Source organism: Aethalodelphis obliquidens, unplaced genomic scaffold, assembly GCF_003676395.1.
Source record: "Aethalodelphis obliquidens isolate GAN/ISIS:26980383/991018 unplaced genomic scaffold, ASM367639v1 scaffold11, whole genome shotgun sequence".
NCBI classification, from domain to species: Eukaryota; Metazoa; Chordata; class Mammalia; order Artiodactyla; family Delphinidae; genus Aethalodelphis; species Aethalodelphis obliquidens.
This window is the reverse complement of record NW_020837955.1, coordinates 15,113,355-15,128,017: the sequence shown is the minus strand read 5'-3', so window position 1 is coordinate 15,128,017 and position 14,663 is coordinate 15,113,355. Positions and strand designations below refer to the sequence as shown.

Here is a 14,663-nt window from a genome sequence, read left to right as displayed (position 1 = left end):
AATAAGTCAGACAAAGACAAATATTGTATGATCTCACTTTTATGTGGAATCTAAAAACAAAACAAAACACCTGAACTCACAGAGAACAGACTGGTGGTGGTGGGAGGGTGCAAAATGGGTGAGGGTAGTCAAAAAGCACAAACTTCCAGTTGCAAAATCAGTACGTTTTAGGGATGTAATGTGCAGTATGGTGATTGTAGTTAATAATACTGTATTAAAGGGACTTCCCTGGTGGCAGAGTGGTTAAGAATCCTCCTGCCAATGCAGGGGACACGGGTTCGAGCCCTGGTCTGGGAAGATCCCACATGCCGTGGAGCAACTAAGCCCATGTGCCACAACTACTGAGCCCGCGTGCCTAGAGCCCATGCTCCGCAACAAGAGAAGCCACCGCCATGAGAAGTCCACGCACCGCAACGAAGAGAGTAGCCCCTGCTCACGGCAACTAGAGAAAGCCCACGTGTAGCAACGAAGCCCCAGCGCAGCCAAAAATAAATAAATAAAATAAATAAATTTGTAAAAAAAAAAAAAATACTGTATTATATATTTGAAAGTTGCTAAGAGTAAATCTTAAAGTTCTTATCACAAGGAAAAAAAGCTATAACTATGTGTGGTGATGGATGTTAACTAGACTGACTGTGATGATCATTTTGCAACATACACAAATACTGACCATTATGTTGTACACCTGAAACTAGTAAGTTATATTTCAATTATACCTCAATTAGAGAAAAAATAAAAAATAATAATAACCAAAAAATGGTTTCAAAAATGCATTGCTGGGCAACACAATCTTATTGATTTTCTTGAAACTTATCTTTTTTTTGTTGCTGGTACAAGCAGAAAACTCCAAGTAGCAATTCAAGTGAGAGGAATAAAGTTACTACAGCCTATTCCCCCTTGTTATTTTTTTAAAACACTGCCATCATAGTTGAGAGTTCCTCACTGTTCTTTGCCCTCAGTGTGAGCAAGTCAATTAGCCAGGATTCTTATACGTAGGCATTCTTGCCTTGCTGAATTCCTGCCAACGGTTAACACCTACAGTTACACTGACTATATTCTAACTTCAATAAGAATCTCTCATCACCATTCAGTAACTAATTTCTTGTTTGTTCTTGCCTTCTTCAACTGTTCCCTCCTTTTAATAACTAATTTCTTCCTCTCCTCCAGTTTCTTTTCTTTCAAGAGTATAAATATTATGTGTTTCCCCCTCCTCCCCAAAATATCTTTACTTAAACCAACTGCCCATTCCTTCTATGGTCCTGTTTCCTTCATCATCCCTGACACTGACAACTTTTCAAACTAGTAGTCTATATCCGTTTCTTAACTCCCACACCACTCACTTATTCATTAACCCTGTCAGACTTATAGTCTGGCTCCCACAACCAGTGTTCTTGAGAAGCTATTCTCTCAAAGCCCAATGGAGTATGTTTGGGGGTACTTCCTCAACCCATTTAGGGTCCATTTTAGGAAATGGCATAGAAGTCCGTATCAGAGCAACAAACGTGACAATCCATATCCCTACTTATCACCCAGGATGGGGCCAGGAAGATGTCTGATTCAAGATGGGCAACCCATTTATTCTATGATTCTACCTTCCTTTTCAATCTGATTCTTCTTCCTACTTTCTAAAACGAAGGTTTTCTTCAGTTTTCACTATTTTGCGCTTTACCTCTCACCAACGATCTCACCTGCTCAAATAAACCAATCACTGTATGTATTCAGGAACACTCCAAATATGTATTCAGCTCAGACCTCTTCTTTCAACTCAATTTCCACAACTCTGTCTCCTGGACACTTCCAACTAAATGCTTACTTTCATCACAAACTGCTTCCAGCAAATAACCTCATTATCCTCACCATAAAAATTGGGCACTACACCTTTCCCCGTCTTACTTCTCAACCTCTGTTAATTCACCATGCTAAGTCAACCTGGCTTAGAAAGCCTAACATCAGTATCATTTCACTCTCCCTTATCTATACATTTATGTAATCATGAAGTTTCAGCGATTCTTTATTTTAGATTTTCTACATACATCCCTTCCTTATGCATCTGGCACAGCCAAGACCCTAGTTCAGGCTTATTTTCTGGATGATTACAAGAATCTCTTCTAATTTTCTCTCCATTACATCCTAAAAATAACTATCAAATTAACTGTTCTAAAACATAGATCCTTTTAAGGTTCATGTTGAATTTGATCTCCTTGATTAAGCAAATTCCAGTGGCATCTGCTGCACCTCTCAACTGCTACGTACTTATATTTTCTTGTGTTATCTACTACCTTTTCAAATATTACATATGAGAATGAAGGAGGGAATTTTACTCTCAATATCAGAGCTCTGACTCTGGGCAAGCAGGATGGAGGATTTAAGTCTCCCTAATTTAGATCTCCTTTAATTCCATTAGCCACCCATGGTCTCACCAACATTCCATAAGCAAGGAGGGATCCACTTTTTACTTCTTTGGTATACTCTCTGGTTTATCACAGAACCAGACATTCAATAAATCTGCCAAATGATCAGTATGATAAGTATATTGGTTAACTCTAACTGCATAAAATTGTATACAGTTAATCTCCGATTAATGGTTTCTCCAAGTCTGTATGTTTGTTTTAGGGGGAAAAAGTCCACAGATTGGGAGTATATATTAAAAAAACACAAAACACACACACACACTAACTGCCCCCGCCCCCAAAAAAACCTCTTTGATATTTAATCTTGGATGAGCACTGATTCACTGTGTCCAGTGGTTTTCCTGTATCTTTTAAAATAATCTATAAAAGGCCTCTGGAAACACAACAAGGTTCGGTATTGCAATTTAGATTTGTACAATTAACTGAGCAAGTAGTTAATCATGTACTAATTTGTGGTATCCATTTAACTCTACCCTGTATCTATTTAAGTCTCACAAGTAAATAACCCTTAAACTTCTCATATTTGTTTCTTCTTTCTCAGTCTTAATAGATAGACACTATATTGATACATTTTTCTTCCACAGTTCCTTTTATATAATAGGTACTATGAATACTTACTGAGTTGTGGTACTCTGGGACAAGATGACAGACAAGTCATTATCTAGCAGCACTGAATATGCCCAAACTAATAATTCAACACAAATACATGCTGTAGAATACAATGAGAAAATAATAACTAGATTTAGTATCTGCTCTTACTATAAATTTCAATGTGCTAAAATAGAAATAAAAATTAAAATGTTAGAAGGATATATCTAAACTTCTAATTAGTGTATACTCACAAAACAGAGGAAACTATGAAATGTTCACAGTAAACACATGACAGACTAATGAAATCTATCTAGTTACATGATTCCTGAGGGTAGATGGGCACTGAAAGAGAGCTATAATGTGACTCTAGTCTTATCGCTGGTTACTTACAAAAATAAATGCTCTGCCCCACCCAAGATGTGCCCCTCCTGTGTCTGCCTATCCAGACCTATGTATTCTTCAAAAATGCAGCTCAAGTCCCACCTTCTTAAAACATTCTCCTAATATGCTAGTCAAATACTACTTACTAACAGTCTTATAATAAACTTAAGAGCATAAACATTTTATATTTTTGTACAACATCCCATCTTACATTATCCTTAGTTACTAAAACATCCATGCTCTTTACTCTATAATTGCTATCTCTACTCTATCCATGTACAAGAACAGCCATTACTACAGACTGATTCATTGCTTAGAATTAGTCCATTTTTAGGGATATGAAATAATGAAAGTAATTTTTAATTCTTCCCATCTCTCCAATACTCTCTCACTACTACTGGATCAGCTCTTCATACTATCAACACGATCCTACAATTAACAAAAGCCTCACAAGACTGTTTCTAACAGATATAGAAAGAAATACAGATGTATGTATACATATATTTAAGTAAACATACATACTTCCTAGCTCAGACAACTGACGAGGCCTAGAAGCAGTGATGTTCTAGTACCAATGAGTATACCTAGTACCTTGCTTTCTTATACAATTTTCTAAATAAAAGAATCTAGGATTCCTTGGAGAAATCCAGGGTTGGGACAGGGAAAGCAAAGATAAGTTGTGGAATATTTTTTGGTGCCAAAAAGTATAGAAATGATAGAAACATGTTTAAAAAAAAAAAAAAAAGATGAAGAGCCAACCTGAATGGGCTCTCAATGGCCAAATCCAGAACAATTCAAACTACAAAATAAACAATGATTGTAATAAATTATAACCAAAAGAACAAAATAAGAATATGTAAGTCCATACTGATGGGTAAACAAACAAAAACATAAATAGAGAAGGGAAACCTCTTCCTTACAGTAGGTTTCCAGCTAATAGAGATTGAAGAAATAATACAAATAGAAAGTCATCATCTGGTAAACACCATAGTAGTAATTTTTTCAGGCAAGATTCATCAGTTGATGCTAAAATTAACGTATGATGAGAAACTAGTATGAGAAAAAGATACTTACAAAATCTCAAAGTACGTCTCCACGATTTCCACAAAAGGGAAAAAAACAGAAACCTTACAGTAGAGAAAACTGGCAGACACCATCTTAACCAAGTGATCAAAGTAAACATCACCATGTGCTTCCCAATATGGTACACTAAGGATGACACATCATCAATTCTGTAGAGTTCTTGCCAAAAATGCATAACCTGAATTCAATCATGAGGAATCATCAGAAAAACTTAAATTGAGGGGCATTCTACAAATCAAATTGCCAGCATTCTTCAAAACTGTCAATGTTATGAAAGGCAAAGAAAAACTGAGAACTATTCCAGACTAAAGGAGACTAAGGAGACATGACAACTAAATACAAAGTGGGATCCTAGATTGGCTCCTGGACCAGAAAAATGACATTACTGGGGTAACTGGTGAATTCTGAAAGGCTTGCAGATTATAGTACTGTATCAATGTTAATTTCTTGATTTTTTATAACTGTACTGTGGTTACATAACATGTTAACATTTGGGAAACCTGGGTAAAGGGTATAGAGGAATTCTTTTTATTATTTTTGCAACCATTTTATATGTCTAAAATAATTTTAAAAAGAAGCTAAGAAAAAGTAAAAAGCCTCATGAGTGAATAATACACAGAGAACTTTGTATATATTCTTGGCACATGTAAGCACTCACAACAGTTAGCTATTAATATTATAATTCTCCAACTTTATTAAGCATGCTGACTTCTTAGTTCCTCATTTAGTAAATATTTTAGCATGTCTACTACATGCCCAACAAACAGGAAAGGAAGGAAAGGAAGTAAAAGCCAAGCAAGGCAGGCAGGCAGGCAGGCAGGCAGGCAGGCAGTGACTCCTAGCACATCTGAGACTGGCTATTTCAAATATACCCATGCCCATTTACACTCTTACTCTCTCCCCCTTTCCAACTGAGTAATCGCAAATGCTTCTTAATTCTTACTTGATCACTTTCCATGTTCGTGTTTCTAGTTTTGTTATCAAAATGCATGTATTCTAAAAACATGGATCAAATCCCAGCTATGTGACTTTGCCCATAACTTAGTCTCTGTGACCCTTCCCATATCTTTATTTGTAAAACTGGGATGCCTTTAACCAACTTTATAGCATTGTTGTGTAGACTAAATGGAAACAAAAGTAAATGACACATAGTATATGCTCAAAAAAAATGTTAGTTGTCTTTCCCTTACAAAATATATTTTCTAACTGCTGAAGTGTAGATGAACAATTGTTTTACTAATTTCTAGCTGAATACTTGTTATATTTTCCAAAGATGCAACTTCATTTTTCACCTAGATATTTTAAAAAGTAAATATAAATAATGTATTTACTTTATCCATTGTAACAAACAGCATCCAATGAAAATCCAATTAACTAAAAAATATGCATAACCTCCATCTCATTCCCAAATATCAGACCAGTATTTCTAACAGCTTTTCCAAACATTATCTAGACATCTTGGCATGCCAACCCCAACTTAAGATTCCAATATTGTGCTCTATGCTGCCACCTCTTGGCTGTTACCATTCTCTCCACATATTTCTTCTATTTTTGGAATCTTAAGTCAGCCAAGCCTCAACCCAATGGATACATTTAATTTCCAGATTCTAGTGCTTCTCAGATAAGATGCTCCAAGTGCCTGCAAAGAGTTTCAACAAAATCACTTTAAATCTAACACAGCTAAAGCTATACACTTGACAAGTTATATATTCTAGGCTCTCTCTTCCTATTTTCCATAGACATGGCTGTCTCTGAAAAAAATAAATGCCCAAGACAGGTAGTGAAATGCCTAATGGAGAAAACCAGCTTTCCCAGATCTAGGTGGGTTTTCAAACGGAAATATTCTTCCTAATTAGAATACTAACTAAAAATTATAGAACTACGAACAGTAAGAACAGCTGCTACATGGTTAAATGCTACATGGTTCCATGCGTTGCTATTTCTGTTTTCTTCTAAAAATATTCATGCAATACTTTATCCTCATATAGCAATGGAAAGCTCAATCATATTACAAGACTATACTGTACTCAATTATTGAACATAGAAAGGCTTTCCTCCCAAACCAATTCTGAAAGAAAGGTAATTAATCATTGGCTCCTTCTATGCTACCAAAATGCCTATTAAATAACTTGTTCAATAGACAGTCACAACACATATGTGTGTGCACGCACACACACACACAGACACACACAGTTTAAAATGATGAACTTTAACTTCATTGGTAGCTGCTTAATTTTCTGGTCTTTTTCAAACCACAGTAAATTTCAAAACACTTTACTCATTAATTCAATAAAAACAGACCATCCTGGATAGTCACAGCAAAAACTTTTCCATGTACTTAAGCAAGAAAAAGATGCCACAAAAGAAGAACGTTAAGAAGCTCTTATATTGGCTTTGATTTTAAAGCAACTTTCCAACAATGGTAAATAATGGTAGAGTGGTCATATGCAGGGGTACAAAGAAGCATGTCATGTTTCATGGTCTTCAGAGGTTGACAGTGTAGTCAGGAACACAAGATTCAAACACAGAAAAGGATAAACAACAAAAGGCAGAATATTACTTGACAAATAATTGGTATAGTATTTACTACAACAGTGTGAAGGGTGGAAACAGCAATAAGAGCAGAGGCGTACCATTAATAAGAAAGGGGAGTCAAGGTAAGAGTAAGAGCAAGGGGAATTTCAAGTTATAAAGAACAACGGGTATGCAATGCTGTAGTTCAAATGGTAAAAGAATGTTGTTTAATACAAACGATCAGACCAGTTTTGCATGGAAGACTAGTGGGGTAGCATTAGAAAGAGAAGTGGACTGACCTGTGGAGGGTACTGAGGCACTGAGCATGAGGCTAATGAATCCCAAAGATAACTGTAAAGTCACTGGAGACTGAGTGCAGGGTAACATTTCCACACCATTTGAGGGGTGAGGGTCAGGAGGAGGTAGGGAGGAGAGGGGTTTAACCATGTAGCAGTGTTTCACACACTGAAGAAAACTAAGAGACCAATCATGTTATTTCAGCAGTCCAGAAATAATGCTAAAGGTCTGAACTATGGTGATGACTGTAGAAAGAAAAAGAATGGAAGAACTGATAAAACCTGGTCAATGATTTGAAGTTAAAAGTGTACAGGGGAGAGGAAGGAATTAAAAATGTTTCCAAAGCTTTAAAGCAGAGAACAGAAATACCATAAAAAGAAACGCAAGAGAGTAAACCATTATTAATAAATATTTCCAACAACTGAAATGTTTCTAAACCAAAATTCTTTTTATGTTTAACACAAAGCAATAAAACAATAGAAATGCAAAGGTAGAGCCAATTTTTACAACTGAACACAAACAGCATCCATGCTCATATATTATGAAGAAACATACTAAAGCATAAACCACAGTCCATCATAAATCTACATGAATTAATAACTACTTGATCCAGATCCATGTTACTGTACGAATGACTCCCATTACGTGAATTACCATACATTTCATATTTAAAATAAACACAACAGTTTGAGACCTAGTTCATTATTCTGCCTAGTGAACTAAATAAACAGAACAATGCATGATGGGATATAGATTTCTCAATAGGCTAATCAACAGACTAGAAACAGTCTAAATTGCAAAACTGAGTTACTATCAAATCCTTTATGAATAAATATGGAATCAGTACTCCTACAAATCCTCCAACAAAGTAACCAAATTTTGGAAAAATAAAAACTATAAAATACCACACTAGACAAGTTTCACAAGTTTCTTGGTTACCTTTACTTTATCTCTTCTCAAGCAACAGAACAGACAATTTTCATCAAAAGTCCAATCGGAAATGCTTTCAGGTTCACAGTCTGCAAAAATAGTAGGAATAACAAATTAACAGTTACAAAAGAGGATTTTTCAGGAAACAAATGAGAACTAATTTCAAAAATATTATTTATTTTAACAACAAAAACACCCCTCACTAAGTAGTAGACAAATTCCTTATTTGCAATAATTGCTCACTAGTTAATACACCTTATTCATACATATATCTGCATTATCAACCACACACAAAAAGATGCTTAAATGGATATAGCTATAACCCACATAAAACTGTGAATAAAAAGGAGAAGGAGACTGGGGCTTAAATCACCAAGGTATCATTTATGTCACCAGGAAGAATTTGAAATGCCAAAAAAATTCTGAATACCTTTAAATAAACTGAGATCTTTTAATAATGCAGGTCCAAACAGCCCTTCAAGAATACTTTCAAACCCTAAAAGGATGAAAAAAAATCCATTATTACAATAATATTCCCTACAGTAAATTTAACCTTGTTGCATGAAAAAAACAATGGTGTTTTCTTCCAATTCTCAAGGACCTCCAGATTATTACTGATGGGATGCTGAGGAGAGTATACGACCAATCTAAAGGGAGCATTTGCATTTTTGTCAGTGAATAACACTCAATACAAATTCAGAGCCCATTCCAAGACAATACAAAACAACAGTAGAAATAACCAATGAAGGAATGGAATCATGAGATCTCTTACTATCTTACAAAATTCCAAATACCTCTTTACATAAACTTTCAAACTTCATTTTAAAAAGCACCCTCCCCAATGAAAGAGTCAAACTGCTTCAAAGTTTCCACAATGTTCTGGGTTAATCTAAATGGCATGTTTCTGAATATGAACTGAGATAATAGATTCTTCAATCTAACAGTATTTTTTAAGAAGGAAAATCCTAACTGAAAACAACATCTGTATCACATGCACACACAAAAAAGCCCATTTTAAATATTATAAAATAAAAAGACTTCTGTAATTAGTTCACACTGCCACAGTAACTACTCACTGGTTCCTTTATGAAGCTAGAACCCACTACTCACACATACAAAAAGAAAGAGAGAGAGATAGAAAGAGAATTCAAATATACCTATACATAGATGTTTAAACTATTACCACGCTCAATCAGTACAAAGTAGAAAATGAGGGGACTTCCCTGGTGGTCCAGTGGTTAAGAATCCACCTGCCAACGCAGAGGACGCAGGTTCGATCCCTGGTCACGGAAATAAGATCCCACATGCCACAGGGCAACTAAGCCCACGTGCTGTAACTACTGAGCCTGCGTGCTGTAGAGCCTGTGTGCCACAACTAGAGAGCCCACACGCCACAACTACTGACCCATGTGCCACAACTACTGACCCACGCACCACAACTAGAGAGCCTGCATGCTGCAACTACTGAGCCTGCGTGCCACAACTAGGAAGAAGCCTGCGCACTGCAATAGAAGATCCTGCGAGCCACAACTAACACCCGACACAGCCAAATAAATTTTAAAAATATATTTAAAAAAATTCCTTTAGAAAGTTCTAAAAGAAAAAAGTAGAAAATGAAAACAAAACCTTTTCTAATTTATTATCTCAAACGTTGCTGATTAACTCAATGAAAAACAATGTAAAAATATCTTTGCCATCTTGCTGTTTTCTATGGGTTATTAAGAGTAAGGAGGAAAATGCAAAAGAGAATCAAATTGTACCCTTATACAACATAATACATAATTCATTAGTGCAGCAGTTCCCAAATTATGTATCATGGACCTCATTAGGAGCTCAAATAATTACAAGAGGTCCATGAGTCCATGTCCTTTAAGCATGACCTTTAGAAAGGTCTTGCGCATTCAGTGTACATACAACTTTTCAAATGCACACAAATATTACTGCAATTAAGAAAATATATAAAGTGTTACTGATTTCCTAGTAGTTTGGGGCACTATGTATTTTGTCACATAATGTATTATCACCTAAGGGTTTATAATTTTTTTTTAATTGTTAAAAAAGCACTCTTATGTTCAAAAGTGAGGGAACTACTAATGTAAAAATACTATAGCCAGATGGATACATGAGGTCCACAAACAGGGACACTTCCTAACCACAAATACAATCACCATAAAGGGTTTGGAAAGTAAGGGAGTAGAAAAGATGGTCCTTAGAAACAGTATTTTACCTTGTTGTAAGAGTAACATTGTAATGTAAGGGATTTCTTTGCCCTTAATATTAAGCCATCATTTTCAATAGGGTAATCCCTAGAGTTTGTATCATCTGCACTGTAGTTAGAGAGTTGATTTTTCTAAATTATTTTCATGATTTCTAGATTCTAGATTTTTCATTTATTATTAAGGATTAATCGTTTTTCAACTCTCCTTAGTTCTTCCCATCAAAATGATTCCAAGGACATCAGCAAAACCAAACTACCCATTCAAGCAAATGGGAGGTATCTATCCTGTTTATTGTTTGCCTACTATAATTAAAACACTGTCCACTAAATTACTATGTCCTCTCTTCCCTACACTAGGGAGGAGAGAAAGTGTTGGGCTAAGAGTTTTGAGAGTGGGGAGGTGGTGATGAGGGAATGAGAAAGAATTGCTAGATACTGCCTATCCTGGGCCTGCAAACTAGATATTTTCAACACTAACTTAAAAAAAAAAATCCTGCAGCTGCCTCTAAAGCCCTCTTATCCTCAAAATGGATTTCTGACTTCACAAATATTAATGAAAGCACTTCAATATCTGGCAAGTACCAAGTACACACTGCAAATAACTAAAGGGGATTACAGGTGGCCCTTACTCTGAAGAGCATATCTAATAGGCTTTCACCTGGGTTTATATGAAATTATAACAAATTCCAAATGTGGATGCTTAGCCATAAATTCTTGAAAGGGAAAAATGTAAATAGAGCAAAAAATAATACTAAGAAAAAAAAAAGCAAATAAAAGCCTTGGGAGATAAAATTTTAAAAATTACAGAAGATAACAGAATTGGAAAGAATAATAGAATAAGAACTTCATCAATAACACACAAACACTAACAAAAACTGAATCACATTATCAAAGAGCAGTGAAAGGGACAGACCAAAAAGAATCAAACAAGAAAAAAAATCTGGTCATAAATGCAAAGATTTAACCACAACTAATTTTGATCAAAACAGTAACTGTAAACAAGTCACTTCTCTTTTGCTCACGTCTGCAACAATACATTAAACCATACAAATACTGATCAGATGTTGTTAAGTCATATTTTGCTTCCCCCTGTTAACTGAATTTAATGCCATTCAGTTTTATTAATACTAAATACTGAATTTAGCAGTTGCATAGCAACAAGGAATGTCTCACGTGCTATGCTTGACACTAACAAAAGGCAAACAAGAAAAGAACAAATGTATTCAAAATTTATACCATGATCTCACAAAAAAGCCATGAAGATCAACAAATAAAATGCCATGGAAAATTAAATAAATAATGAAAAAGACAGCTATGTCCTTATGTTCAACCACCAGGGCTTAAAAAGCACCGGTATGTAATATATTATTACATGTAAAGAAATATTAATAATTTTATTGAGCATGACTACTGGCCAAAGAATTCCTATCCAATATTGCAACTGGAATCAAAGCTGGTCTCCAATCTCTTTCTCACTGCAACCTGAAGACAATCACTGTGTCTTCAGACAGTATTCCTGAACACTACTTTAACAATGTGACCATCTGTTCAGAAAAACCCCACTTTGTTTAAAAAACAAATCCCAAATTCCTAAGTCCAGTAATCAAAACTATTTATAATTTGACCCTAACCTACCACTGACAGCCTTATTTCTCAGAACTTTCCTGCTCATTCTCACAGCTCCATCCAGGTTGGTATTCTAATGTATTCAGTCATCTATTATTTCTACCTCCTAATATTTTCTCAAGCCTTTTCATTTCACCTCTGCCCAAATAAATTATTTCCTTCAAGGCACTCTTCAGTTTGTTCAACAAATAGATATTCGCTTATCCAACATATATTAATTGAAAGCCTACCACCTATCAGGGACAGTGGCAGGCACTGAGTAGGCAGGCAATGATGAACAGACATGGTGTCTGCCCTCATGGAGCCTGAGTTTCCAGTTTTCTCATTCTCAGAATTCACATATCACTCTCTCCCTTTTAAATAAATGTCAACTACCTTACGTTTTCTCTTTTCTGTCACATGCAAAGCACTATGTAAGTATTCTGTAATACAAAATTTGTCATACGCTATCTAAACACTGCTTTTGTTTTTTCTTCTATATGTTTATGTCATCTCAAAGAGATTTAACGCTTCAAGAAGGCTAGGAAGGAAGGTCTTCCTGTTTCCCACAAGGTTCCTCTTACACTAGGGCTCTATGTGCCTGGTTTTTAGCCTTTGCTTTGAATAACCTAGCTCTCAAAAACAAAAGACAGAAGATTAAAATTCCTCACACATTACCCTCTTCAATCTAAATCATAATCTCTACTCTATTTCTAACCAAAATGGGCAAAACAGATTATGAAAAGTAACAAGATAGGAACATATCAAATATATAGCCAACTAATAAGCAACAGCCTGTACTTTTGAAATAAAGCAAAATACTATGAATGGAATGAAAAAATGGTTTGTGAGTCTTGGGAACGTCTCCTCTGAGATAACAGTACAGAGATTATCAGTCTGAGAGATAAAGAGGGGCTAAAGGAAAACTAGGAGCATATCAGAAAATCAGTAATTTTCACATCAAGGTCCCTTGGATATCTTGCAAAACTTGGTGCCGGTATAAAAGAGCTCAATCTTCAATAGAGTATTACTATTTTATAAAATATCAGTTCAAAGGTGCTTGCTGGTAACAATCATCAACTAATAGCTTAAACAAAGAGGAGACTGATAGTATCTGGAGTTCTTTGCTTAAAACTCAGGGTTTTAAACTTGCAAATACCACACTTAACTTCATTACAAGTGAGTGCCAAAATGAATAATTAAAAAGCACCAGATTATCAATATTTCACATGCAATCTCCAAAGGAATATAAGGTAATTAATCCCTTTTTACTGATGTTCCAGCTATTTCAGTGTGTCATACAACCAAATAAGTCTGGATGAACTTCTACAGGTAATGAGCAAAAACCAGGCTCCTCTTCTCATTACTTTACGCAATCCACCCCTGGTGGACAGCTACACTCATTAAGAGTTCTTCCTCTCTCCCTGAGCATCTGCTTCTGGCCCATGCTCTATGAGGAACCCATCTGCTGGCTTACTTACCCAGCACAATTTACCCAGCACAAGCACTGATGAAAAAGAATGGGCATCATCAGAAAATCTACAAACAACAAATGCTGGAGAGGGTGTGGAGAAAAAGGAACCCTCTTGCACTACTGGTGGGAATGTAAATTGATACAGCCACTATGGAGAACAGTATGGAGGTTCCTTAAAAAACTAAAAATAGAATTACCATATGACCCAGCAATCCCACTACTGAGCATATACCATAATTCAAAAAGCCACACGCACCCCAAAGTTCACTGCAGCACTATTTACAATAGCCAGGTCATGGAAGCAACCTGCCCATCGACAGATGAATGGATAAAGAAGATGTGGTACATATATACAATGGAATATTACTCAGCCATAAAAAGGATGAAATGGGGTCATTTGTAGAGACGTGGATGGACCTAGAGACTATGATACAGAATGAAGTCAGAAAGAGAAAAACAAGTATCGTATATTAACGCATAAATGTGGAATCTAGAAAAATGGTACAGATGAACTGGTGTGCAAGGCAGAAATAGAGACAAAAATGTAGAGAACAAACATATGGACACCGAGGGGGGAAAGCAGGGTTGGGGGGGTAGTGGGATGAACTGGGAGATTGGGATTGACCTATACACACTAATATGTGTAAAATAGATAACTAATAAGAATCTGCTGTATAAAAAAATAAAATAAAATTCAAAAAAAAAAAAAAAAAAAACTGATGAAAAACCTGACCAGACATACTGAAGACCAACAATAACCCAGTCAAAACTAACAGCCCAGGGGCTTCCCTGGTGGTGCAGTGGTTGAGAGTCCACCTGCCAATGCAGGGGACATGGGTTTGTGCCCTGGTCCGGGAGGATCCCGCATGCCGTGGAGTGGCTGGGCCCGTGAGCCATGGTTGCTGAGCCTGCGTGTCCGGAGCCTGTGCTCCGCAGCAGGAGAGGCCACAACAGTGAGAGGCCCGCGTATCACAAAAAAAAAAAAAAAAAACAGTCCAAACTGAAACAGAATTAATGAAGAAAAACATCAGAGATTGAAGAAAAATTATAAATAGTATTTCTATTGAAACCAGGTTAAGAACAGCATTTAAAACAAAAAGCAAGCTGCTCTGGAAAAGAAGTGGAGAATATGTGCTTGGGGAGGGGAAAAAAGGAAAAC

At 36.0% G+C, this 14,663-nt stretch overlaps 1 protein-coding gene across 16 annotated transcripts in view; it reads right to left on the bottom strand.

The window, feature by feature from the left end:
• LCOR (ligand dependent nuclear receptor corepressor) overlaps window positions 1–14,663 on the bottom strand; it is a 126,715-nt gene that overhangs the window by 56,047 nt on the left and 56,005 nt on the right. For all 16 annotated transcript variants that reach the window (XM_027112167.1, XM_027112177.1, XM_027112179.1 and 13 more), the window contains 2 exons: window positions 8,638–8,703; window positions 8,217–8,296 (listed from right to left, as the gene is read on the bottom strand). Coding sequence is in view for 6 of the 16 variants with exons in the window: in XM_027112166.1 (XP_026967967.1) it covers window positions 8,217–8,296; window positions 8,638–8,703 (146 nt within the window). In the remaining 10 variants the exon portion in view is untranslated. The remainder of the gene's footprint in view (window positions 1–8,216; window positions 8,297–8,637; window positions 8,704–14,663) is intronic.